The sequence below is a fragment of the Branchiostoma belcheri genome, unplaced genomic scaffold, assembly GCF_001625305.1.
Source record: "Branchiostoma belcheri isolate BF01 breed outbred unplaced genomic scaffold, Haploidv18h27 scaffold7, whole genome shotgun sequence".
Classification (NCBI taxonomy): Eukaryota; Metazoa; Chordata; class Leptocardii; order Amphioxiformes; family Branchiostomatidae; genus Branchiostoma; species Branchiostoma belcheri.
The window spans coordinates 2,716,977-2,744,028 of record NW_017804353.1 but is presented as its reverse complement, the minus strand read 5'-3'; the positions used below and the strand labels follow the sequence as shown (position 1 = coordinate 2,744,028).

Genomic DNA, 27,052 nt, shown 5'->3' with positions numbered 1-27,052 from the left:
CATAAATTTTCCTAGGTCTAAGCAAACTAGTCAGTGTTGGTCAGTGACCTTATGGAAAAAGTTAAGCCAAAATTTAATTCATATAAAATGTTTTGCCACATAACTCTGCATTACTAGTAGATATGTTCACAATTATATAGAATATTGTATTTCCACAGAGCATTTTAAGGGCCTGGAGTGAATAAGAGAACAAATCATGGCAAAATATTCTGATTATGTTACCAGAGATTTTAAACTATTGAGTAAAAATTTAAACATCATTCTACAGGAATGTTTGGTGCTGCTGCTGCTATGCTGATATAAAGCCACACTTTCAGTACAGTAGCTGTAGTCTGGTTTCCATCTTCAGGTTAGTTTTAATCTTCAGTTAAGTGTCTTCAGTAGTACTGCATTATCAGAGTAAGCGTGTCACTGTTGTATGTATGTATGTGTGTTTGTTTGTTTTTCTTGTTTGTTGTAATGTGTTTACCTTAAATATCATGTGAGAAGCATTGTTACCATATTTGGACCTTTTTTTTTCTTGCCTTCCTTGAATTCTGAAGATCATCCAGATCACTCATAAACATCTCATCAAAAATATCTCCACACCGTCTCTTCAGTCAGACTCACAGAAGAGAGTCACATATGCCAGCACGGTACCCAGGACATCTATCTTTTTCTTTAGCTTCAAATTTGACTGATTCAAAGATTGTTACAGGAAATATTCACTTCTTTCTGGTTTTGTAATGAAGAACTTTTTCTTTAAGTAAAGTCAAGTCATTAATTGCATTCCACCTTCAAACAGGTTTCATAGTCTTTTTCATATTAGTACAATTGACACAGCCCCAATAATACTGGAAGCTGTGTTTTAGCCCTGTTTTATAAGCTATTAGTGTCACATATTACATAATGGGCTATATACAATGGGCTCTTGAATCTAAACATCACACAATCCAGCAAAGGGCCATGCAAAAGTGAGGCATGTTGTTTGAATAACAGCCTTTTAAAACTCATGTTAAAAAGTGGTTACAATTGTTTCTATTGAACAATGGTAACAGTGGCTGAAATGATTTGCCAACCGTGAGTATGACAAATATCAGTAATTTTAGAAAAATCAGTTATTTTAGAAATAACAGTAATTTTGACAAATATCAGGCATTTTGAAAAACGTTTACACAAAGAAAGGTCTTCATCTTTCAACAACATTAGCTCTTGCACTGTAATGACTTTAAATTATCTTGGACAGACTGCAAGAGTTGTCTCAGTGCAAAGGTCAAGGACTTTAACCTATGAACCATGACCTCTTATTGTGAGTCTTTGAATGTAAAGAAGTAAAAATCATCATAGTGGAATTAAAAAAGATGGAATGGAAATTCAAATGGAATCTTTAGAAAAAGGCGGAATGAAATTTCTCCTGATATTGCAGACAATGTGCATGGTAAAGATTGGTTAGGAAAGTTTACTGGTTAGCATAGCACCGGTTAGTTAACTTGACCTTCAGCTCCAAGGTCATGATAGAGGAACAGCCACAAGAAATAAAGTCTGCAACAGTGGTCACTTTTGATTTGGAACCTGGAATGTTATTTTTTATATTTCCAACACCATCATGATGAAACAACTAAATTTGTTACTTTATGCACTAGTTTGCCGTTTCAAGAATTGGGCCACCCTCTAGATCAGGATGCATGTCTTTATTTCTGTCAAAATAGAAATGAAAAGTTTGTCTGCATTTCTGAATTTCCGGAGTCTTCCAAACTCAAATGTGACCATTGTTCCATACACAAAAAACAAACCCCCTCCCCAGCCAGACAACAATGATAGGTACATGGCTATGTACCTACATCACTCAGCCTTGGTGTGAGGGGAGGTTCACTAAGCCTTGGAGAGGAGGATGCATATAGGGGGAGGATCACTAAGTCTTGGTGAGGGGGATATATGTGTAGGGGGAGGTTCACTTGGTGTTGGTGAGGGGATGCATGTAGGGGGAGGTTCATTAGGTCCTGGTGAGGGGGATGTGTGTATAGGGGAGGTTCACTTAGTCTTGGTGTGTGGGATGAGCAGAGCGAGCCTGCTGAGAGCCCCGCCTACTTTCCTCAGCTCCCTGTTGGACACGGCCACCCTGTGGTAGTCAGTCACCGTCTCAAACACCTGGGGGGTGGGGGTGAGGGAACAGAAACAATATACAGAAACAATATAAGCTTTGAACTATAAAGGCGACATTTTATGCAAAGCAAATACATCATGTTTATCTTCCCTAGCTTTACAATCTGTGCAGTTTTATTTCATTTTACCTGTCGCTTCATGATTTTCATGGAAAAATCCAAGAACCAACAAATTACACTAGTGTGGCCTAAGAACCACTCACATGTTTTGCGCTGCAGTATTGCACTGGGGGCAGATGTTTGTTCACCTTAGAAATGAAAAGCTTAAGGTTCTATCCATTAGGAAAGCATTCACAGGGAAGCTTGTTCTGTAGTGATGTAGTTCTAGGAACATCACTTTAAACTTTCAGCATGGATCTTCCTCCTGAGAGATGGAGTATGGAAGAAGAAAGGGTTGGTAATGTTTACCTTATAACTGTCAGGAAACTCGTCCTTGGTGCAGTGCAGTATCGTGCCGTTCATGTACAGACAGTCGGTGGCCTGGTCGTCTGGCAGGCTCAGGATCTCATAGTCAAACTCTCCCATCAACTCCATCTCCTAAAGTTAAACAAGGTATACATGTATAAACACCAGCAGATACATAACACCAGCACTAGGGACAGCACCCTTGTCACTATACACAGCATCTTTAGCATCAGGATAGCATGTTCAGCACTAGGGACAGTGCTCATTACACTAGAGACAAAATCTTTAGCAAGTATAAAGCATGACCACCACTATAGCAGCACGCATTACACTATAGAGACAGCATCCTAGCAGTATGATAGCATGTTCAGCACTAGGGACAGCACCCATTACACTAGAGACAGCAACTTAAGCACGAGGATAGCATGTTCAGCACTATGGACAGCATCATTTGTCACTAGAGACAGCATCTTCAGTATGCAGATAGCATGTTCAGCACTAAGGACAGCACCCTTGCAACTAGATAGCATCTTCAGTATGAGGATATCATGTTCAGCATTAGGGACAGCACCTTTGTCAAAAGAGACACCATTCATTTCTTGAGGATAACATGTTCAGTAAAAGGGACAGCAACCATCCTCCTGATCTTCTAGTGAAAAGGGTACTGTCCTCAGTGCTGAACATGCTATCACTATGCTGATAATTAGATTTAGATTCTGAAGGATTTTCCGACCAATGGGACACTAGATGAAAGAAAAAACACAGATAATCCACCTTGAGCACCATCTTGGCAGCCTTGCTCTTCCCCACGGCCAGCAGGTTGGGTCCCGCGACCCCGCAGAGGTCACCCAGGTGTTCCACCTCGTTCGGCACATTGATGGACGAGACGCGGTAGTCTGGGAAGGCGTCCGCGAGGGCCCGCGCACCCGCCTGGTTCGTGAACCATGTCAGCCCTACGAAAAACTCCTTTCCTGGGAAGAAAGAGAGATACAATTTGTTGTATTAGAATTACTTACTGATTAAATTCTACATTCAAAGGTGGCATCAAAGTTCTGTCAAAATAAATATGAAAGTTTGTCAGCATTTCTAAATTTCCAAGGTCTTCCAAATCTAAAGTGACCATCATTCCATGCACATAGCAAACAAACAACCCCCTCCCCATCCAGATGACAATGATTGGTGCAGGCTATGGCTGTATAGGGGATTGTTTAACATCCCGGAATTGTACATTTTTGGGAAGAGGGAGAGATTTCAGTATTACTCATGGCAAAACATATGCCAGGGTAGAGACGCTATACTTGTAGAATCAGTGATTTTACTGGTAGAGATCCCAATCTGTATCTGTATCAGTATAGCCGGTATACACACCAGCTTTGCAGGCATGCGGCAGGGCGGCAGCTAGCTATATTAAACTGAACAACAGGCCCAAAATGTTTAAATGTAGTGCAAAAATTTTGACGTCTAAATAAACCTTTCCAGTGATGACGCCCCCCCCCCCCTGTACTTGGTGGCAACGAGTTCTACTCTACAGTAGCCTCTGCTGGTACAATCTGTGATTCATTATACCATACACTATTCATCTATTGATTATACTGGCAGTTATCCTGATCACAGTTTCTGTTCACAGAGATCCAAGTCCAATCTGGATCTCTTTCAGTAGAATTGCTGATTGTATCAGGGTTAGAAAATCTAAATCAGAGTTTCTACGCTACAAATATTGCTGAGATAATTTCTCCATTAATGAGAAGGACATCCAGATGTTTAGAGTGGAGACAAAACCCTGCAATCTACATCCTAAATCAGCTGGGAGCCTGGGGACCAGGAAAAAACATCAGGGGACGAACATCATTTTAGACGACAGTTGCTTCTCTATTAGTCTTTCCTAAAATATAATCCAACACAATTGTTTTACGGTAACCTGCATCCCTTCTTGCTGATTAGGTAATGGCAGGATCTCAGAGATCTACATCCATCACAGAACGTAATCAGCAGAAGAGATATCAAATTACAGCTGTGGCAGGTAACTTTAGACTGTTTGACGCACCTGTCTACTCTCCTGATCAACACAAGCAGACAGATCCCAGCAAACCAGACACATAATCTAATTCTACTCAAACCATCAGAGCAGATTTTGGACCCATAGGAAACAAAATTTACATGCATGTGTATAGCAAGGAAATTTGGAGATGGCAGACCTCACCTCCTTTCCCATACTGCTTTGCAACCTTTTCTTGATCCCACAGACAAAATAACTAGCCTGGTTATTAAACCTATTATCGCTCCTGAGTCCTGAGAGGATGTAGGACTAGGTTTGGTAACCAGGCTACAAAATATCGGCACAGAGGATGTACGTGACATATAGCAATGCTATATACTGTGTATACATAAGTATGTTAGATTGTAGAGATATACTGCATATTATGCAAGCTGGTAGAATCGCTGATTTTGCCACCTAGAGATCCCGATCAGAGTCTCTGTCAACAGAGATTGCAATCAGGATACTAGGAATGTGTTATGCTGATCTTCTATGCATTTATAAATCCTGAGTCTCAAGTCAATCTTTTGATAAAAGTTGACATGAATCATGGTTGAAAAGTTCTGTCTGTCTTAAAATCTACAGATTCTGATCATGATCAGGATCTCTGCAAGTGGAATCACTGATTCTACCAGATTGGAGTCTCTACGCTGACATGCATATACAGCTAGCTGTACATGTACTAGTACATGTCATGTACTGTATATGTATACATTTTTGCTGAGGATCAGACAACTAGCAGAGGTGTAATAAAGACATTGATAACGAAATAAAGAAAATAAATATCATCACATTGATATTCCAATCTAGCATTATTTTTTTAGAACCTGAAGAAATTAAATCAGTTTTGCCTTGCCATATAAGCTTCAGATTTCTACCACCTACGGGCCGCTGACTGGCATTACTCTTGCGCACTCTCAGCATATAAAATCCAATATCTGTTCCTAATTACATTACAAAGACCTTGGGAACAAAGGGAAACACCGCTCTAACCCAATAACCTGCCGTCTACCTCCTTCCTCAGCTGAGTTTGTCAGACTTTGTTTTCATTGCGGACGTCCCAGATTCAGGCAGAATTAGATTTGGTGTCTGCTTTTTCCTCTAACTGTCTGCCTGTGTTCGGCAAGAGAATAGAAGTGTGCCCAAGCCACAATTACGTTTAGTATTTTTCCTTGTCAGCAGTATAAAGAATAATGTTATCAAAAGATATCAAACTTCAAACAAAATTCAATATCTTGCACCTTTATCTCTATAAAAATCATTTTCTTTTGTCTTTTTACTGTCAGCATGGTATGAAGAGTGATTAGAAATAATTTGTCATGTCATATCCAACAGAAAAAATGACATAAAGTACATGTAGTATGAAAAAACTGTTTAATACCTTATAGCAAATACACCTTTAATATTAAGAAGTACAGTACAGGACAATGCTGTTGTATAACATCAGATATCCATTATTCAGACAAGAAAAGTCTCTTCCAATGTGAAAGCAAAATGCACTTACAGTAGGTTACAAACTTGACTTCAACACGAACTCTAGAGAGCTAAAACGTAAACTAAGAGGCTCAGGCTATCAGTCAAATCAGGTTATGTGTCTTTAGGGACTGCACATGATGTGTGTACTCAATACACTATAAGACCTTTCATTGTTTACGTTCCTATCAAAGATATGCTTCAAACTCTAACATGGCTTTGGGAACAATAAAAGTAAGGAGAAGTTAAAGAATACAAAGCTGTAGTTTTGCTGAATGGGGAACAGGGGACAGCTTAGCAGGCAGATGAGGCAGTGTTATGTACTTACAAACTGAAGCTTTTAGTCCTGACAAATATTCTCCGCCTGCCCCTTAACTCAAATGCTTTTACTGTGAGGATTTGGGACTTGGTATGAAATATGTAGTTGAGTCTGAGTCCTGATACAATATTATATAATAAAGTAGAATTTAAGCTTTATTCCTTCCGGTTATAAGCCCTCTTTAACTGATGCACTTGGATCTGACTCTGTTCACTGTGTGGACCAACGAACAGACTTCCCCTAAGAGTTTGTTGTCATGCAGATATTCTAGCATTGTATTTTTAAATCCGGGAACTAAGAAAATAAATTGGCATGGCCTTATGTACGTGACCACACTAACAAAAATACTTAATCTCGTTTTTTTTTTGTACAAAGAAAATTCATCTGTATTATGCTGTGTACACAAATCCCTGTTTTGAGAAATGTAAAAAAAACATGTTGTTCTTATTCTAAGACTGCTTTTATTCCAGCCAATACTTCTAGAAAATTGTTCTTGTGGGGTAAGAATTCAATTCTCAAACATGCTTGTTGCATTTTATTGAACCCAGAATGTTTTAGCGCCAATGTTTTAGTGCCAAACACTATGTTAAATGGTTGATAAGCCTGCAGGGTGCACGGTCTGTATTGCTTGCTGATCCAGCCTATTTCAGGGGGTCATGGTTCTCGTGAACTTATCCATAACTTTTCCTCCCTCGAGAGTCGTAAAATACTGAAGATGGATATGAAACATTTAATGGCTTATATAATTCCCCTCCCCCTTATACTTCATCCACTCCAATTTAGTACCTCGATCATTGTCAATTATTATATATTATTATTTATATGACATTTTTCATCATAATTCATATTTCTATAATTTTTCTGAACCAAATGGCAAGCTTTTGATTAATTTGGACAAAGTTGAAGCTGATACGACTTTGTGATATTTAATTTACTGTATAGACATAAATGTACATATATATTTTTAAGCATTATTCCTGAGTGAGCCACAAAGTGTACATGTTTTGCACAGTACTCTCTTACACCTTTGCATGGTAGGCATCAAGCCAAAAGGGGAAATAGACCTTACACTAAAAAATAAATGAAGTACTACCTGAAACTTACTACTGTAGTACTAGTTTTACCTCATCCAGCTAGAGTTGATGCAAAAATCAATTCAATCAGGTCCGAGGTTCAACTCTGAAAATTTCAGTCTTAAGCTGCCCTAATTCATTTTCTTGGTTTTGGGTTTTCAAAGAACTAAATTTAGATTAACAAATGCTGGATTAATATTGGAATATCAGCATCACAAGTTTTTTACAACAGAATCTGGGGGGAAGTCTGTACTTTGTTGCACACAGTTTCAGGGAGTGAAGAGAGTCAGAAGCAAGTTTTTTTCTCAATCTTCTCCCAACCTTCCATCATGTAGCTAGCAGGCTTTGGAAGTAGCTGGAAAGAGCAGAAATTGGCTAAATAGACAGATAACATGCCAGGGAAGTGGCAAACTTTAACAGACCAACTCCCCTGGCATGTTGTCTGTTCAGTTGGCCAATTTTTACCCTTTCCAGCCACTTCCGAAGACTGCTGAAGGCTACATAATGTCCTTTTGCTAAAATTTCTCATAACAATGTTGGTCTGAGAACCAACAGATTGAATTTGCGTGGCCTAAACACGACCATAGTCTGAGGATGAGCAGTAATCCGGCTGAGTCAGCAGTTTTCGCCCAGATAAGGCGGAGCATAAATATTTCATAGCCGTGCTTCTCTGTACACTTACACAGTAAGTACAGCAGATTGTGGAGATGGGAGAGGAGATATGTCATGAGCGATGCACACATGGCCAACGTCAGGGTCACAGTAATACAGTTATTCAGCTCATCGCTTCTATAAAACTGAGGAAAGGAGCGTTTCAGAGTGTTTCAAGTACAGACAAAGTTCCAGAAACATCTTTACATTTCTTAGAAAGGCCCCCAAAAAGTATCCACAAGGCCAAAATTTGTAAAATAAGGCCACACCAATTTAATTTGTTGGTTCTCGGATTTTTTCAGAAAAAATATGCAGCGACAGGGCGAAAAAAAATAAAAATAAAAACAGGTCTAGGCAATTCCTATTATAGGCTTAAATGCTACAAAATGAGCCATGAAGTCAACACAAAAGGCTGGGTTAAAATTTAAACATTGAATTTTGAACTTGTAATCAAACCACTGCAATGATAGATGGGAAAACTGTAACAACTAGGAAGAAAAGGACTTTCCTCAACTGTTGGGGGGCAAAACATGAGCATTTTTCAGTTGATTCAGGACCAGAATCAATTTTTTTTTTTTTGCAAATCAGAAAAAAAACGAAGAGGCGAATCCGAGAACCAACAAATTAAATTGGTGTGGCCTAAAAACCAATAAAAATTTTGTGTTTGCTACTGCTTGGCAAAGCACCTGCATAAAGCATACAAGTAATAATGGTTTCTGAACAGGTTTTAGTGTGATCCATACTTCCTTTAAAATCCTGAGTGGTGCAGGTAAAATTTGTCTGGTGTAGGTAATTTTCAATGTTACCTAGGGTAGGTACGAAGAAAGAACGGTTTGGAGCCCTGCACCCCCTACCTTGTAGGTATTAACTCATGACTTTTACAAAAGGTTGTGTTTCAGGTCACTGGTATATTCCATTCCAATCATTTCCCGGTTCACTAAAATCCATTGATCTTATACACATACACAGGTCATTACTTCTGGGTAGGGCTGGGTATGTACCGGTTCTGCTGGACCATGTCTCACTCCAAATAACATCCAAGAACGGAGAAAAAAACCCTGAAAAGTCACTCGGACCAGATTTGGCCATGACTTACCTTTCTATATAAATCAACTCGAATTTTAGTTAAATTTGAGTAAATTTGACCACCAAACATGTCCCGATCACTGCTAACCTATGACAAACACCAGCTATAACCACCGGCTAACCATGGCCGAGCCTCCAGTCCACACCCGAATGTTTTAAACATTTTGTTTGACTTTGAAATATTTGGCCTGAGCAGTGGTCAGTGAAAGCACTTCTAACCCTCGGAAAACTGGGAACAACAGACGCTAAACCGGATGGTGAGCTTGAGCGTGGCACATTTTGAAAACTTTGAACTCAGCATTGATGTGCAAGTACGTCTAACCCGTAGAAAACTGGGATTGGGAACAACAGATGCTAAACCGGATACTGAGCTCTTAGTGAGTGTGGCTGGCACAGCCGAGCAGTAGCCAACCTCACCAAACACACATTGAAACCAGCGCTGACCCAAAACTGTACTTCCCTTCCCAGAAGTAATTATTACATATTGATTTTACTGCCACCTGGATGAGGATGTGGGTTCCGATTTACCTGCCCCCAGATTACCCATGGTCCCCTGGGGCCGGGCCAGAGCAGATGTTAGGAACTCATTATCCTCAGGTCAATGAACCAGGAAGTGTCATGACATTTCTGAACCATCAGGTGGCAAGGCAGTCTTGTGGTTAGGGTTGTTGACTCAAAATCTAAAGGTTCTGGGTTCGAATCCCATGTTGTGCACTAATGTCACAACGTCACCGACAACACCTTATGTTCAACCATTCTCAGGGGTAACCCATCATTGTCGTTTGTCAACAACTGTAAAATATTTGATGTGGTTTTCAACTTTATTTTGCAGACAGGACGTTTTGTTTGATTTAGTTGATTGATTTTGATTTGTACACCAGCTCATTATGTACCTTTGTCATTTCTTATCATTATTATTATTACTTTGTTTTATTGTTTCCTTTTATGTGTGAGGAGAGGGCTGAGATAAGTTTTATAACTTTTTGCCCAATCCTCGAAAAATAAATGTGAATAAGATAAATAATGTCACAGCAACTGAACTGAAAAATATTGCCAGTACATCTGCCAGTTTGTGACTTTATGAGTTACCATCAGGTGGCACGATGGTCTTGTGGTTAGGGTTGTTGACTAAAAATCTAAAGGTTCTGGGTTCGAATCCCATAATGCGCCCTTGTCTTGGCAAATAAACTGAACGGAAATATTGCCAATACGTAGTACAACTACCAGATTTGTGACCTTATAATATGAGTTACTAGTATCTAGGGGAGCCCGCATGCCCTTTTCTGTAGAGTGTAATCAGCCGTTTTAAGTGTACATAGACTAGAGCATAGACGGACAGCTCTAATTTAATGTAGAGCGTAACTGGTGCATTTTGCGTAGAGCGTAATGAGCTTTTTTGATTCTATATAATGGGTCATAGCTACCTGGAATTAATCGTAAAATGTGATGCATGAGGAGGCTCCACCCATGCAGGCCCTCATCCAGAAGTATGTAACATTTAAGCCCCTGTTACACATAGCCAAATATGGCCTCCCGAACACTGCCAAACTCCAAACTCCCTCCAAACATGATTAGGAGTAGGTCAGGAGCAAGATCAGCTAAAATTGGTGTTTGGTGAGGTCTAATTAATGAGCAAAAGCAATCTGTTTACCAGTGAACAGCACGTCCTGTCCGTGTAACGTTGCGTTGTCGTCCAACATCTGTACAATATCCAGCTTCAGGTCCTGTTCTAGCACCTTCCGTATCACCTCAACCTGTACAAACAAATAAACAAACAAGTAAATAAACAACAAGTAAATACTCAACAGTGTCATACAACATCTGTAAAAAATATCAAGCTTCGGGTCCTTTTCCTAGCCTTGGTACCATCCTCTGTAATATCTGTCAGCTCCCTAATGATGCTCCTGGCACCCAGGCTATCCTGATCTAATCTAATCTTCAGTTGCCTTTTCCTTAATGTAAAGAGTATCTTTCCATATAAAAGGTTTCTACGTTTTTTATGTTGATTTTCTGGTCATGATACAGTATGATTTTGATCTAAGTACCAATCTACCCTGCTCATAACAAAATTACTACTTCAAGCCTCTTCTTATCCCCCCAACAGAGCCTCAGCAAATGTCAATCAAGCCCTCTCCTGGCCCATCACCAGAGTTATCCATCACTTCAGGCCTGGTATTCCTGCAATTAGACCCACTTTGGACTCCATTAGGGGCACCCAGGCCAGGTGTAATACATTTACTGGATACCATCACTTCATGCAGCAAACTTTCAACATTTGGAGAAGTACAGTAGTAGCGTTTTAAAAATTTTTCTTTGTCATGGATAAATACATTAAAACCCTCACTTTGGTATGTTACAAAACTATACAAAATTTGGAGGCTGGCAAATGAATATGGTACATCACAATACTGTGATGTGTTTTTCACTTGGGCATGAATGTGCAAATAAACATCATTGTCATTGTCATTGTCATTGTCATCTTCATCTAATACTATTATACAATGTATTTTATATTATTATTGCCTCACATACTGTCCATAGTGCCAAACTGTCCAGTTTTTTCTTCCAAACTAACAGAAACACAGTCACAGCTTACATTCGTCTGAACTTCCAAACTATTCTGAAATTTACTGTTCCAATAGCGACTCCTGAATACACCTGGAACAACAATATGGTAACCTTTACAGTCACTCTGCCTTTTCAACAAAGGAAAGTGTTACAAAAACAAGTTCAGTTCACGCTTTCAAACCAGCCGGAATCCCACAACAACATCCCAGCTTCCTGTGAGGGACTGTGGGACTGTTTGGAAAGCTGTGCAGCGGTGACCTCCAGATTCCCAAGGTCAGCCGTGTTTGTGTTCCTACTGAATCAAACTGACATCCTGGGCACACTGGGGAGGGAACCAAGCAGATGTGGGGGGTTCTCATGAGAGTTACTCTGCATGGGGCTATTGTATTCAGACCCTAACTTGCATATCTAGTCCCATGTATATATGCATGGATGCATTAGGGTTGGATCAGGCATGGTTCTGGATAGTCTCTGTCATAGAGTCTATTGTACCCAGAACTGTGCCTATCTACAAATCGTAACTCTATGCCTGAATGGGTTAGGGTTAGGATCAGGCACAGTTCTGGATATCCCAGCCAAGAAGGTAGATTTGCCCTAGCCACGGCTCTTGATAATTGTACAATTTTAACACAGAAGGGCAAGTAGCCATCATAATAGACAAGAGGGCAGGGAGGAAACCTTGGTCATGAAATGACTGTAGTCACTCCATAAAAGTAAAACTGAGTGGGCCAAGGTCTAAACCTCAAAGGTGTAAAGGTATGTTTCTCCATTGAACCATATTTTTTTTTAATCCAACAACCAACAGATTGCCCTGATGTGGCCTAACTCCAGCCATGGCAGTCCCACTGCTGGTTCCTGCTGATGACAGTGAGCAGTGGTCCCAGCTGATCTGATGTCAGTCCCAGGGGCACAAGTCACTGGGGTTAATGTGTCAGCCTACATTGTACATGTAGGACAGCCCATCACAGAGTAATCATGGCTGTGCTAATATTCAATCTGCAAAATCATCCCTACGAGCTGCAACACAATTACTCTTAAATTACTCTTATAAATATGAAAGCTTAAGTTTATTAGGATGATCCTTGATACAAATTGTACACTTTTTAATGGCTACATAAATATTAAACCTGCAAAATGATCCCTGTTTCACCTCACAAGCTGCAACACAATTACTCTTAAATTTCTCTGCAAATGTGATAGTCACTACTATGGCTCAAAATATACCTGCATATGCAGGTTTCTTCTTCTTTGGTTAGTGCAGGTAAAATTGGAGCTGTGCAGATATTCCTAGATCCTGATGTCTACCTGCACTTAGTATTTCCTGGGTACATAAGACAATGTATTCTGCACTGTTTGTTACCTCCCACATGTACAAAATGTAGTACAAAATGCATTCCCTGAAGCTGTATGCACCAAGGCCTGGCCCTACAATTCATTTTGTTCTTCATAGCTTATAGTACACATAATTTTCTGAAAAACCGAGAACCAAGAAACAAAATTGACGTAGCCTTAATGACAGCACCTAGTACATACAAAATGATGGCTACTTGTGAGGATAATCTGCAATCCAAATTCTACCTTTACTAAAGACCCAGCCGAGCAGAACCAAAGGTAATCAAAGTTTCTGGCTTGGCCTCAACAGCAGTCTATTGATAGCTGGTGTTTCATCACGGTTTGGTCCAGCTCTTGGCAAACTGGACCAGTCAATGGAAGGTCTTTCCAGGCAGGCAATTTTACCTTAATTTGACACAGGGAGGTTCCTTGATCACACAAAAACACCAGTCGAAGCCCAGGACTCTTAGCTTCTTTTGAGTCCTTAGCAGGTTCCATGACTCAAATGAGTCGGTCTTTTTTTTGGTGCTGATGTGCCTTTTTCCTGATGGCATACCGGTGTTTAGTAATGGTTACTCGTCCACTTGCGTAGGATTTTAGAAATCGAGTTCCAAGATCTGATACACCATCAGAAAAAAAAGACACATTATATATTATTATAACTAAGCAAAAAAAAAGTTGTAGAGCCAGAACTGCTAAGGAGGCTACTGGCTTCTACACAGAAGAAAAGGACAAATGTTTGTTTGTTTATTATGGGTTCACCACACCACGAAGTGGTGGTGAACCCATATTGCTTTTTCTGATGTTTCTTCTCCTCCTTCTCCTTCTCCTTCTCCTTCTCCTGCCATTTTTTAAATGGATTCAGCTTCTTCATTTTAGGGCCTAAGGTCCTGAAATTTGGTATGGAGGTACAGTGGGCAAATACCCCTAGGAGTTTTTAAATTTTTGTGATACAGGCTTTTAGAATGGTTTTATTTGAGTTTTTTGGCTGTGTTATAGCAAATGTATTACTGAGTTAGTGTGCAGTGTTACCACATTTGGGCATGAGTCATCACAATGGAATGCAGGGCATCAACCAATAGGCATGCAGCTTTCCTCTATTCTCCTTGCTGATTGGCTGTTGGAATTTAACAGGCTTAACTTAATTAATACCTGCTCAGATCCATTCCATACTGACAGTATGTCTGTATTCAAGTGTTTTGGTAGGTATTTCAAGCTTTCCTGCTCCAGCATTGGAATGCGGGGCATGAACACTTCTTTTTTTCTTGAAAATCAACAGTTTGCATTATGCAATTAAAAATCCTAACCAATAATGTAGGGAATAGCTATCCAACTGTTGTAGTCTTAGTTGTATGTTACTTCATACTATAGTTATATCAATGTAAAGCATTGTTTTCCCTTGTGTTTCTCATTCTTTCCCTGCCATGTCGTAAAATGTGGTGAAGCCATTGCTGTATTTGCTCCAAAGCAAATGTCGGCCTTTCTAGTTTTGTTTGCTTTTTATGACTGTTGAAAACAATAGAGCAGATGCCTACTGTGCAGAAATGTAAAAAGGAATTTCAAGAGTAAATAATAAATACCAATTTTTACCAGGACAGGCAATTCTTGATCACAGGAATGCTCAAAAGTAAAACCACCTTTAGTCCATGACCTGACCTGGATTTCAAATTATGTTCCAAATGTATGTCAGGGGTAAGGTACATGGTTGACAATGGTTCACATTTCACTCTCACTTGTGACAGTAAACAGGTGAAGAAGTCATGCTGAAGATTAAACACAGGTGGTGAGGACACATGGGTGGACTGCTCATGTCATCAAAATACTGGTGTGCCAACCTTTCAGCAGGGAAGGCTGCGGTTTTAGGCCAACTGTTCACACTCTCAGGTGGGGGTCATCCCTTTGATTCAATGAATTAAATTAAAGTTGGAGGTACTGAAACAAACAGGTGCAAGTAGAAACAGGAAACCCCAGTGAATACAGGGACGCCAGGAATGGAACCCGTACCGAACCCAGCCAGCCAGCTTACGACACTAGCGCACTAACCACTGCTCCAAAAGGTTTGGACCCGTTGGAATGGATAAGTTTAGCGGCGCTTGAACCACACTGTAGTAATAAAGCCAGGTCCAGAGCTATAGGGCCAACATGCCCCTAATGAAATTTTACTACATACAGTCGTCCCTATGTTAGACACTGTTTATAGCTCTAGTATACAGTCAGAATGTTCCAATGGCAAGGCTGAGAACCAAGCTTATAAGGGAACCAAGTACGGCACAGTGTCACCTTATAATGACTGTATGGCAGCATGTTTACTGAAGCACTATGGGGAATTAGATGTTTGCCCCCAGAGTTGGCACACAGACTGTAACTGTTGTGTGATGACTGTAACAGCCTGCCAGTGCAGGGTCCAAGTTGTGCCAGCAAAATCTGCCCTTCAACATGTAGGAAATAGCATTTTCAAGGGTCAAGATGTCAATATTTCAGTATACAGGAGTTTTCTTTCACCTTGCTTTTACTATTTTACATTTCTGAGTGACATCTTCCTCAGTCAGAGCTTCTGACTGGAGTTCTGCTTCTCGCCACTATATGTACTAGTAGCCATTTACATGTAGGTATAGCGATATAGATGCTAGGTACACGACCAACATTTCAGGCTGACTGGAACAGAGTGTATCTGTTCCAATTAACTTCCAATATTCTCACAAACAGCCAGAGACCTGAGCTATCTTTCTCAGAATTAGTTCTATCTCTGTACTACATCTATACCCAAACTCTCAAATGGCACCGGCCACAATCACCATTTGTACACAATTATCAGAAGAGCTTAGGTGCAGGTATCAATTTAGATGTAACAAATGGGCATAATTATATTCCGGGAAAGCCAGTATCTAATTTGATGATGGACGTATCTAGTAAAATCAATAAAAGCTTCAATTGGTAATCCTCCTGTTTTATTCCCAGACTGGTTTAAATTTCTGTTTGAAGAAAATGGCCGATAAGGCTATTTACCTGATGTTTTTTCTCTCTTCTCTAACATCAAACAAAAAATTAGAAAATCGGCAAAACAAAAAAAAAACATTCTGGATTGGGAAATCTGTATGATATTGTCTTTTTGGGCTAACATCTGTGTCCATAATATCACCAGGGTCCATAATATCGCCACCTTGAGAAATAGTGTATTTTTACTGCAACATACCCTACTCATGTACATTTGATGTGTGAAGGAGTGCATACCAAAAGTATGTTGCAGTAAAAATATCTTTAAGCTCATATTTCTCAAGGTGGCCATATTATGGACCCTGGTGATTGATATCATGGACACAGATGTTATGTCAAATGCTTCAAATATGAAATGATGTCAAATATGTGCTAAGATATGGCAGTAGATGTCAATATCTGATTTCCTCATCCAGAATATTTTTTGGTTTTGCCACCCTGAGATTGCATTGGATGCCTTGAACCAACAAATTAAATTTGTCTGGCCTGGGGTGATCCTGCGCTGATAACACAGCCCCTCCTCACGCAGTAAACCCCAATTATCCTCCTAATTCTGCTGCAGCAGGAGAAACTGCGACACTTTTTATGATTCATCAGAATTTTGTGAGTGCCAGTCTAATGCCACACCAATTTCATTTGTCTGTTCTTGGCGTTCAAGAAAATTTGCTGAACTTGAAGATCAGCTTGAACTGCAGAGTCTACGGGGACTGTTTTATTCCATTAAAACGTTATTGTTGTTAAATCTAGTCAGTCCCATGCATATGGCTACCTGAATAACAAAACATGGCCTGTGTCATAGAACCCAGGAAATACTAGTATTATGTTGTTATGGCCTTATCAGCTAATTATCCTCCTAATACTGTAATACTGCTACTGTACAAAAACAGCGGCCAGATAACCTCGTCATAATTGTGTTAGCCGGCCCACCCTACTCTCCAAGCAGAGGTTTAGGCTTTGGACTATTTTTTATGCAATTTTTAAGCATTTTTATGGGGTTTTCTTTATTTATAGTAAATTATACTGGTATTTTGTTGTACTCTTACTTATGCTTCTGGAGGCAAATGGTAACTGCCTGGAAAATGGACACAGCCTGGGCTGCCTGGTCAATTTGATATGATACTGCCTTTGCAGCCACCAAAAGATCTGTTGGAAGATTACTGCCAGGCAAGCCTGTCATAATTGTGTTACTGTTAGCCGTACGTTCCCCCCTGACTGGGAGCAGTGATGTCATGGTTCTGACTCGGTTAGCGTTGGGGAACAGGCAGACGCTGGCTGGGACCACGGCACGACTGCCGTTAATAATTAATGTCGTTATGGCGGAGGGGAAACTTAACTGTCGAGGCTGCTCTTTTCCGATGCCTTTTTATTCTTATTATTCCTTGTCAGCAGAGAATAACTGCTCACCAGATTGTGCATGGATCGATTTGCTAAAATTATCTTGCTTCTTTCTCTGTGTATTAAAAAATGTTAACTTTTTCCAAGTCCTTTTTATTTGTAAGTTATTCCATGTCAGCATGATGATTGGGAGTTATTTCATACCATACCTAACAGACAACATGAAATATTATCAAAATGACAGTCTTCATTTAGTTAATAGAAATGTTATTAAAATAGAAAATACACCTAAATGCATGGATGGGCAATATGGTTGCAATATCAGATTCAACTATTCAGTATATTCCTTTTAAATTAAATAGATCTTATTTCATATCAATGAGAAATGAAATGACTCGTGGTGTATATAATATTGAAGTCGTAGGTCCAACTTTGTTCAAGTGGGAAACAAATATAGTTAAATTACATTGTTACAACATTTTACAAACACAGACGAACCAAAGATAAAGATGATTTTGTCCTAATATTTACAATTTTCTGTTTCTAGCACAATAATATAAATCATTTTCATTTTGGTCAGCCCCCCCCCCTCATTCCCTTCCTACAGGTGTCTACCCCCTACAGGTGGTCACCCCCCCCTCCCCCATAATACATTTGTACTAACAGGGTCCTATAGAACATGTCCCACATATAAAGACACCCACCAGACATTATTTAGTAGTAGTAGTAATACACATATCTACATGTACACAGCTCATGAAAGCAGTCATGTGTAATAACCATAACAACAGGCAGCTGGCTACCATGTCTCCTTACTGCTGTACCAACAAGTATGTTTGCTATGTGTGTGTGGTGGGGGGTGGCTGACATTGGCCGCTAACGGTTCTACAGTATAACCGTAACACTGTCTGTATAACAGTCCGTCTGGGGTACACACACACACACTAATGCACGTCTGGGCTTCGCGTTACGTATTGTCCAACTGTCACCAAACAAATACACTCAAAATTGGCATATCATACATCCATTTATCGTGATATAATGCATGTTTTAGGAGGCGTTTTTCAAGGATTTAGAGTAAATACTCTCCAAGCAGAGGTTGTGGCGTATAATATTTTTACGTGTTATATCTGGCTATCTTTCCAGTACTGGTACCTGTACCTTTTTTTCGGTGGCGTACTCATTTGTGGCTTCTGCCCTGCCGAAATTGATACTGTCTTGCAGCCAACAAAACATCTGCTTAGAGATTAGTAGTGTTTTGAAGACTTTAGGAGAAGAATCCCTCACCTCTTTCCTCCTGTCGCCCCCGGGTCGTGTCACCAGGGCCGTGCCCTCGCACACTACGGCGCAGTCCGCCACGAACGGGCCCTGCGGACACTCCTCCTCGGGCGCCAGCTCCAGTACGCCCGCCCCGAGCCGCCGCAGCGCCCCGGCAAACTTCTCCCACTCGCCGCGGGCCTGCTCCACGTTCACGTGCTCCTTGGACCCGTTGTTACCGCCGGAGGAGGACGTCGTCGTCGGCTGAGACGCCGTGGACTCGGGAACGCGGCACACCAGCGCTGAGGTGTACTGTCCGTACCACCAGTCCGCCATCTTGAAAAGTGAGAGTGAAACCTGGACTGGAGGGTGTCTATGGGGGATCCCCGGAAAGTGAAAGTGGCGGCGGCGAGAACAAAGGGGCTGGGCGGTATTGGAGGTTATACCGTTACTGACTCTCCAAGCAGATGTTGGGACTATATCCGCTTTTTTTCTGATAGATAGCTTTATAAACTTAGTAAATTTTAACAGCATGTATACTATATGATACGTACAATGCGAGTGTGTCTGGCTCATACGTTGCTTTATTTTTAAAACCACTAGATGCATGCATAGATGTGCAGTTTTGGGAGCGGTTATTCCATTCATCGCGCATTTTTGGAAACGTGGAATTAAAAGAACACTTGCGGCGCCCCTAGACTCTACCAGGCTTCAGAGGCGACTGAACAGAGTAGAAATTGCGGAAGCGGCGAGCTGTACTGCTTTGGCGGACCAACTCTCCTGGCATTGTTAACTGTCTGTCATTTGTCTACTGTTTCCAGCCACTTCTGAAGCCTGGTAGAGGCTATCGCATCCCATAGGCTTTATTCATTGCCTCAGCTGAGGTAATGCCCTTCTGATATGGGTTCTGTTCCGTGCTTCTAACTACGTTTTCTGATCCAGCCATTTCGCCCGCAAATCCTACCAATTACAGCGCCTAACGCGCTACTGTGTAGCCGGTGTCCCATTCTAGACTTGAGCGATGGGGATTGCCACCTGGAGGTCAGAGGTTACGACCTTGGCCGTCGCTCATAATAGCGGAATGCAGGAGGCAGGCGGGAGGGCGTGAGAGAGAGAGAGACTGGTCCCGACATCTGGGCCTAGTTCACACAAGATTGTAGTCGGTCTGTTTTAGACAGAAGCGCGCTATACCCAGAACTATGCTAAGGCAAGGTTCTGGATAGCCCACACGCATCCAGAACGGTGCCTGGGGCATGAGCCATGCATGGCAAGTCTATAGTACGATCGCGGAGACTATCCAGAGCCCTGCCTGATCCTAACCTATCAGGCATATAACTTAAACTATATTATATTATAACTAAACAGGCATACTGTGTGTTTAGTCATTTGTTCAACCTTTATGACACGTAGATTTCACAATGAAGGAAACTTTTTTGGGGGTCAAACTTTTTTTTTATTCGCACGCTTGCATCAGTTTTGGGGTTCACTGACTTCACGTTTGACTTCACGTTTGAGTTTTTAAATGTCATAACCACAGGAGCATTAGTACTAGTTCAATAGTGAACAAACGGGTTTGTAAACGTCATTCTATGGCGGGACAGTCTGAAGCATAGCCGTCAACATGAGGGGCAATGCATCCACTTGACAAAGTCTGGATGTCTGAGCAAGGAATGTCCTTGGTCTGCGGAAGATGACGTCTAGCTGGCACTGTGGACTGCACAACATATCGCTGAGTTGGCGTGCCGACGGAGCGATAGCGATTTGACATTTTGATGCAAGATACAACGCCCAGAGGCCATAGAAATCAGACGGCACAGCAATGGGACAACGCTTCGTGTATTTCTGCTTCTTCTTCGTCTTGGCCGGGTTGGGATTTTTTGCTAGCAACGTTAACACCAGGTAAGGCTTTTAAACTCTTGAAACTTTGCCACATTGCAACATACAACATCCAAAGGCCATGCATAGCGGCCAAAAGCTGGACATTTTCATGTGCAATTAAACCCATAATTTAGTATCCAAAATGACGTTCTATCGCATTAGATTTGGAGTCTGCAGAGGTTGTCATCCATATAATTTACTTGCTGTGTTGAATAGTTCTGCTAATTCATTAGTGACGCTGAAGAAGATGTAGAAATTTCAATAAACGTCAATATCATACGTACAGTTTTCCCCATCTAGAATATGTTTAGTTTAGGGTTTTTTGCCGCCCTGGAATTGCATGGATGCATTAAACTTCGACGCTCTATCCGAGAAAACCCCAAACATTTCTTGGAAGTCTGAAATCTCCTATTTCTTGTCTTATTTTCAGGCCTCTGAACTTGGATACCACGAATTTGAGGATAAATTACAAGAACCCCCTTCCGCCAGTTCGATTTAAACCCCCTGCACCCCGCCAGGGGGCGCTGCCGCCTTGGCTTGAGTGCGAGGGAGGAAGGGAGAGAAAACGTCTGGCCTTCCCCAAGAACCATAAAGTAGGAGGGACGACTTTTGCATACTTAGCCGTTATGCATACACCAAAAGGCTGAATGTCGTCATTCCAAAGCCGTGGTCTATTCCAAGCAATATGTATCCGGGCAGATTAGACCCTCAACATTACATGCCTCACCCTCCCAACCAAAGTTTCGACATGTTTCTCCACCACACTGTATATAACAGAACACGTTTTCCGCAAATAATGCCCAAGGACACAGCATATGTCACCATCATTAGAAAACCGTTCGATCACCTAAAATCAGCCTGGAATTTCTATGGATACAGTCGTCGGTTTGGGCTGTCAAAAATTAAAGATCCTCTTAGAAAACCGTTAAATCACCTAAAATCATCCTGGAATTTCTATGGATACGGTCATCGGTTTGGGCTGTCAAAAATTAAAGATCCTATCGCAACGTTTTTGGCCAACCCGGCGAAATACGACCATAGTTGTGGGCACGGTATACATTTACCGGTTTGTCTCACCCAAAATTCAATCTCTGTCGACCTGGGATTTTCTCCTCAGAACAATACAAAAGTAACGTTGGGTTCAGATCCTGTCAGCAGAGAGAAGGTCACCCAAACGTTCGTGAGGACGATTGACGAAGACTTTGACTTGGTGATGATAACAGAATACTTTGACGAGTCTCTAGTTCTACTGAAGCGCTTGATGTGCTGGACATTACAGGACATCGCACCAAAAAGTAGTTACTCAAGCAACTGGATATGATTTTGAAAACGTCAGACGTTTCAGCTAGTATCCACTAGCTTTCGTCAGTGACTGACGAAAGCTAGTGGATAAAATAATGGATAGCTAGACGAAAGCTAGTGGATACTAGCTGAAACGTCTGACGTTTTCAAAATCATATCCAGTTGCTTGAGTAACTACTTTTTGGCGTATCGTATTACCTGGATGTCTAACCTTCATCGACGTATTACAGGACATCGTCTACTTTAAACGTACGAACGTCCGAAACCACCGTCACGAGGAGATGCAACTCCCACCCGACCTCCAACAAGCTCACAGGGAGTGGAGCTACGTGGACTACGCGCTTTACGACCACTTCAACAAATCATTCTGGAGAAGAATAAACTCAAGCGGCAACGACTATTGGGGAGAAGTCGAATACTTTAAAAATTTGAATAAGATGATTGCTGAACATTGCCGGAGCCAATGCTCTTTTCACAAACCACCTTTATTTGTCAACAGTACAAGATGGAGTCCTGGGTTTACAGTAGACGGCGATCTTTGCTTGTTACTGAGAAGAAGTTTTGCCTGCATTAGGGCTATTCAGGCCGAACGAGTAGGAGAATCTCTGAAACTTCCCCCTAAGTATAGAAAGCTTAAGGGCAAAACTATCACAGTGGGGACATTGGAGGGTATGGTAACTCCGAACTGCATTTATTGTGCACTGTTGAAGAGGTGTGAGAAAATGGAAACCTTGAGTCACTTTTACCGTGACGGCTACATCAGCGAGCAGGTATTCAAGAAGACAAGACAACAACTGTGTCCAAGTTAGAAAGAGAAGAACTTCAAGAAGAAGAAAAAAGAAACTGAAAAGAAATATGTGGGTCGTGTGGCGTATTAAACGGTAGCGTGTCAGTGGCTCAGGACCAGGAGGTCCCGAGTTCGAATCCTACCCAAGTACCTAGCTTCGGTTTAAAATAGTTTGTGCTTTTCTTGTTCTATGTTTTATGGATTGTCTTCTGCGTTGGTGGGGGCATTAAAAAAATTGAAAACATGAGTTTGCCGTCACGATGTCTTGTCATTGATTGAATGTTGTAATAAAAAAATAGCCTGGTTACCAAACCTATCATAGCTCCCGAGTCCTACATCCTCTCCGCTATTTGCGGTATACCGATAGATCTATAGACTCGGCCGAGCCTCCAGCTACCCTGACATAAACATAACATTGTTTAAAAGTCACTACTGTCACATTTGTTTTCCTTATTGCCTGCAATGACAGCCAACAGAAGTACACAGAGCCAACTAAAGACAGTTACCGCAGTCGGCAGCCCTCTTTAAGAACGACAAGAATGACAACCAAGCGTCTGAAAAAAACTTTTTATTAAAAACGATTCGTCAACTCGCTGATCCTTATTCATCTTTTCATTTAAGTTGCAACAAAACAATTGGAAAGATTAACAGATTAATTTGTGCGTTAATTACACCAAGCGAATGGTACAAGAAATGAAAAATGTAAAAAATAATCATGATTTCTTGTATATGGACAAGTTATTCCTTACATTACTTCTTTATTGTTGTCAGCATATCTATATTTATTTTCCTGTGTGTCATGTAGTGCTGTATTAAGGAAGAATAGCAACTATCTGTGCTAATTGTGGATCCAAATACACTCAATATCAAACGTAACACACTGGGCCGCGCACGTAGAACTTACGCGCTCGTAATCGTATTGCTGAGAACCGGGGCCCGGCCGGGCAGTCTTATGGAACGAAAAATATGGTATAAAAGACAACAAAAGCACAAAAAAAGTCGAAAAAAAAAAATAATGGAACTATTTTCGTATATTCTTGATGAAAACTGTTGATTTTTCGTTAATCGATACAGCCCGGCCGGGCCCCGGTTTGCAAATGTGACCTCAGCATAAGAGAGCTAGTGATACGCGCGCGGCCTCAGTGTTTGTTTGTTTGTTTGTTTGTTTTTTTGTTTATTTTTTTTCGCTCCTAGAGTAGCGCCCGTCTCTAGATGAGCAGTGAGAGGCAGGTTAGAGATCCGTCCACTTTGGCCAGCTCCTTGTTGGGCACCTGCACACGGGGGTACTCCAGCCGAGCCGACGTGAAGGTCTGCAAACACAAAACGGACGGGCGGTTAAAGAAATATAATCTTCAAACTAGAGAAGTAACATTTGCAAAGCAAATGCATAATGTTTACCTTCGGACATGGTCTGCTCTGTTAATTCTTACTCAAACACATTCACATACATGTACTACTAGTACAAAATGTACATGTATATGGTGACAGGAGCAGAGGAGCAGAGCAGACCATGAAATTGCAACATTATGTAACCCAACACCAGTCACCATGGTGACAGCCATCAACAAATCATGTCATTGGTCAGGTCATAGGTCACTGTTTGGAGAAGAAGAAGAGGAAGAGACGGAGCAAAAACAATACGTTTTCCTTTGGTAAACATAATTAAGCACGGATGCATGTACAGATCCGGCTCAGTCTCAGTGTTTTGCGTGTGTTTTGGTGACATTTTAAAATCATGACCTGGCAACTTGGAAAATCTTGGTCTCCACCTGAGTAGAAAAATAGTAGAGGCAATAACTGGTAAGGGGAGTTTGGCTACCAAGGCAAGATGCTACTTTTGCAATTACTCACTATCCTGGCCAGATAAATGAATCAATTTTTTGCCACATCTCACTACCCAGAACACCGTAGGAAGGCTATAAGCCTCACCTTCGCGCTCTTGGGAAACTCGTCCGCCGCGCAGTGCATGATGGTCCCGTTCACGAACATACAGTTGGCTGCCCCGTCATCCGGGATATTTAGGACGGCGTACTTGTGGTCGCCACGTGCCCGGATCTCCTGTGTTTACCCAAAATAAATAAATTTAAAAAAATCACAGAATGCACATCATAAGTCCTTACTAGTACCTTCTTCGTACAATTTTAAGAACCCGAACTAATAATTCGAACCGAACGCGTGTTCTATTTGGGGTCACCTGCGTATTGTAACCTGATACTCTGCCGAACGCGTCTAGAAACTAGAAATAATACCCTAGCAACCGACCGCCGTGTGAACCCTACGGTGGCTGACTCCCTCTTTGCCTGTGTTGTACCGTTTTAAACGCGCATTGCTAGTCTTGTCTAGTCTCCACCAGACTTCTTTTGCGGGGTGAATAAATCGTAGAAATCGGCCTAAAAAGGGTATTAATTGGCCAGAGAAGGTAGCCGGCGGGGAAATGAAGCTTCTCTTGTCGGCTACCTTCTCTGGCCAATTAATACCCTTTTTAGGCTGATTTCTACGATTTATTCACCCCGCAAAAGAAGTCTGGCGGAGACTAAGTTTTGTCATGGACATTATGTCCTTAGGTCTCGTGGACACAAACCTGCCACGCCCTCTGCGCCTCGGGCCCCTCCCCCACCGCCATGACGTCAGGCGCAGCCATGGTGCAGAAGCACTTCAGGTGGAGCCCCCTAGCGATCGGCACGGTAGTGACACTGTAGTCGGGGAAGGTCTCCGCCAGGATGCGCGCGCCCGCCTCGTTGGTCCGGTTGCTCAGGCCGACGAAGAATTCCTTTCCTTGAGGCATTGAAAGAGGATAAATGAAGACATTTCAGTCCTTTCCAAAGTACTTTCGACATGCCCAAGAGTTACTAGCCTGGTATCCCAGTCTTTTTCGCGCTACGGAAACGGACGAATTTACAGGACTCGGCAACTAAAATAATTTAGGGTACCAGGCTAACAAGCCGTCGTTATGGTGCCATCTGTCACTTTTATTGAGGCTATGGCGGCTGTATGGCCTATGACAGGCCTATGACCAGCCGTCGAGTTTAACATGCATGCAGGACACTCCAATTAGGAATGCCCCTTATTTGCTGTCATAAAACTGTCCTATGATTATAGTATGAAGCAGAAGCCTGAACGAGAACGTTTGCTAACGTTAGGTTGAGTTTACCCGTGAAAAGGACGTCCCCTCCATCCATAGTGGCCTCGTCCTCCACCATATGCACCACCTCCAGCCCGAGGTCTTCTTCTAGAACCTTCTTCACGGCATGTACCTGGGATATATTCATTTTTATTTATTTATTCTTCTATTCATTTTATTGAAATTGCAACCTATGAAATGAAAAGGATAAAGGTTGTCTCATAGCCTTTTTGAGGTCATGAGAGCAGCGGGTTGTTGATCCACTGTGTGTAGGGCACGTTATTTATTGGAAGGTGGAGCCCATCCCTCTTCTTCCACCCTATTAACCCACCAACATGGCGGACAATCATGGCGGCACCCATAGATGCTAGCAAAAACAAAACATGTTTTGACTTGCGTCAAATCTTTAAATTAAGACTCCGGTCTGGATCTCATTACCCATTATATATCATATAAAGACAGAAGACGACCAAAGCATTTTCATTAGCCTGTGCGGCGTGCTGTAGGTCATTGCCCCATTTCTGGATTTAGGTCAAAGGTCAAGAGTTCTTATCCCGGCTCGTTCCATTTGGTCATTTGGTTGTGGTTGATAGTTCAGTGTACTGTGAAAGTTCAAACAGTACCTGTGAGAGCACCTGGGTTTCCTATGTCTATTTATTCTGTAATTTCAGGTATTCTCCTCGAGTTAATTGAATACTTTTTAAGCCACTATAGGCTAGCTTTGACGCCAAGGAGGCTACTAGACTGTATAGTGAGTCTGGCTAGACCTAAGAGGCGAGGAGCTAGCCTATGCAGGCCTGCGAACAGTCTGGTACCCAGGCTACAAGTTTGTACACCATACACTCACCTCTCCCCGCCTACTGGAGTGTCCAGGCCGGGTCACCAGTGCGGTACCATTACACACCACGGCGCAGTCTTCCACGAACGGGCAGTCGGGCAGGTCCTCGGCGCCTGGGAGCTCGACTATCTTCAGCCCCAAGTCTCGCAGGGCCTGCACGTACGCTGCGTGTTCCTGGCGAGCCTTCTCCACGTCCACATAGTCCCTCTGCTCGGCCTGGATCAGTGCGTCGTACCGTACCGAGTCCGGAATGCCCCGCACCACTGCCGTATGGTACCGCCCGAACGCCGCCGCCATCTTGGCTAGTTTTGTAGGTCAGGTGTAAAGGTCATGGATTTGTAAATAAAGGACGCGTTTCCAAACCGGGGCCCGGCCGGGCTGTTAGCGTAGACGAAAAGTTAACAAAATGTATTGTTTTTGTCTGAACGTAGGAAAATACCTACTTTACACACAATTT

At 41.8% G+C, this 27,052-nt stretch overlaps 2 protein-coding genes and 1 pseudogene across 2 annotated transcripts; 1 reads left to right on the top strand and 2 right to left on the bottom strand.

Annotated features, from left to right (window-relative positions):
- Positions 1–1,670: 1,670 nt before the first annotated feature.
- Positions 1,671–19,035, bottom strand: LOC109484673 (N(G),N(G)-dimethylarginine dimethylaminohydrolase 1-like). Its single transcript, XM_019788020.1, has 5 exons — positions 18,700–19,035; positions 10,835–10,937; positions 3,321–3,517; positions 2,550–2,678; positions 1,671–2,127 (listed from the first exon to the last, which is right to left on the bottom strand). Exons 1-5 carry the CDS (start codon positions 19,003–19,005, stop codon positions 2,011–2,013), a joined length of 852 nt encoding a protein of 283 aa, XP_019643579.1. The 5' UTR covers positions 19,006–19,035; the 3' UTR covers positions 1,671–2,010.
- Positions 19,036–19,690: 655 nt separating this feature from the next.
- LOC109484351 lies at positions 19,691–22,672 on the top strand (annotated as a pseudogene).
- A 981-nt stretch (positions 22,673–23,653) lies between these two features.
- Positions 23,654–26,926, bottom strand: LOC109484580 (N(G),N(G)-dimethylarginine dimethylaminohydrolase 1-like). The gene is made up of 5 exons (XM_019787903.1): positions 26,605–26,926; positions 25,788–25,890; positions 25,218–25,411; positions 24,566–24,694; positions 23,654–23,946 (listed from the first exon to the last, which is right to left on the bottom strand). Exons 1-5 carry the CDS (start codon positions 26,890–26,892, stop codon positions 23,845–23,847), a joined length of 816 nt encoding a protein of 271 aa, XP_019643462.1. The 5' UTR covers positions 26,893–26,926; the 3' UTR covers positions 23,654–23,844.
- Positions 26,927–27,052: the final 126 nt, after the last annotated feature.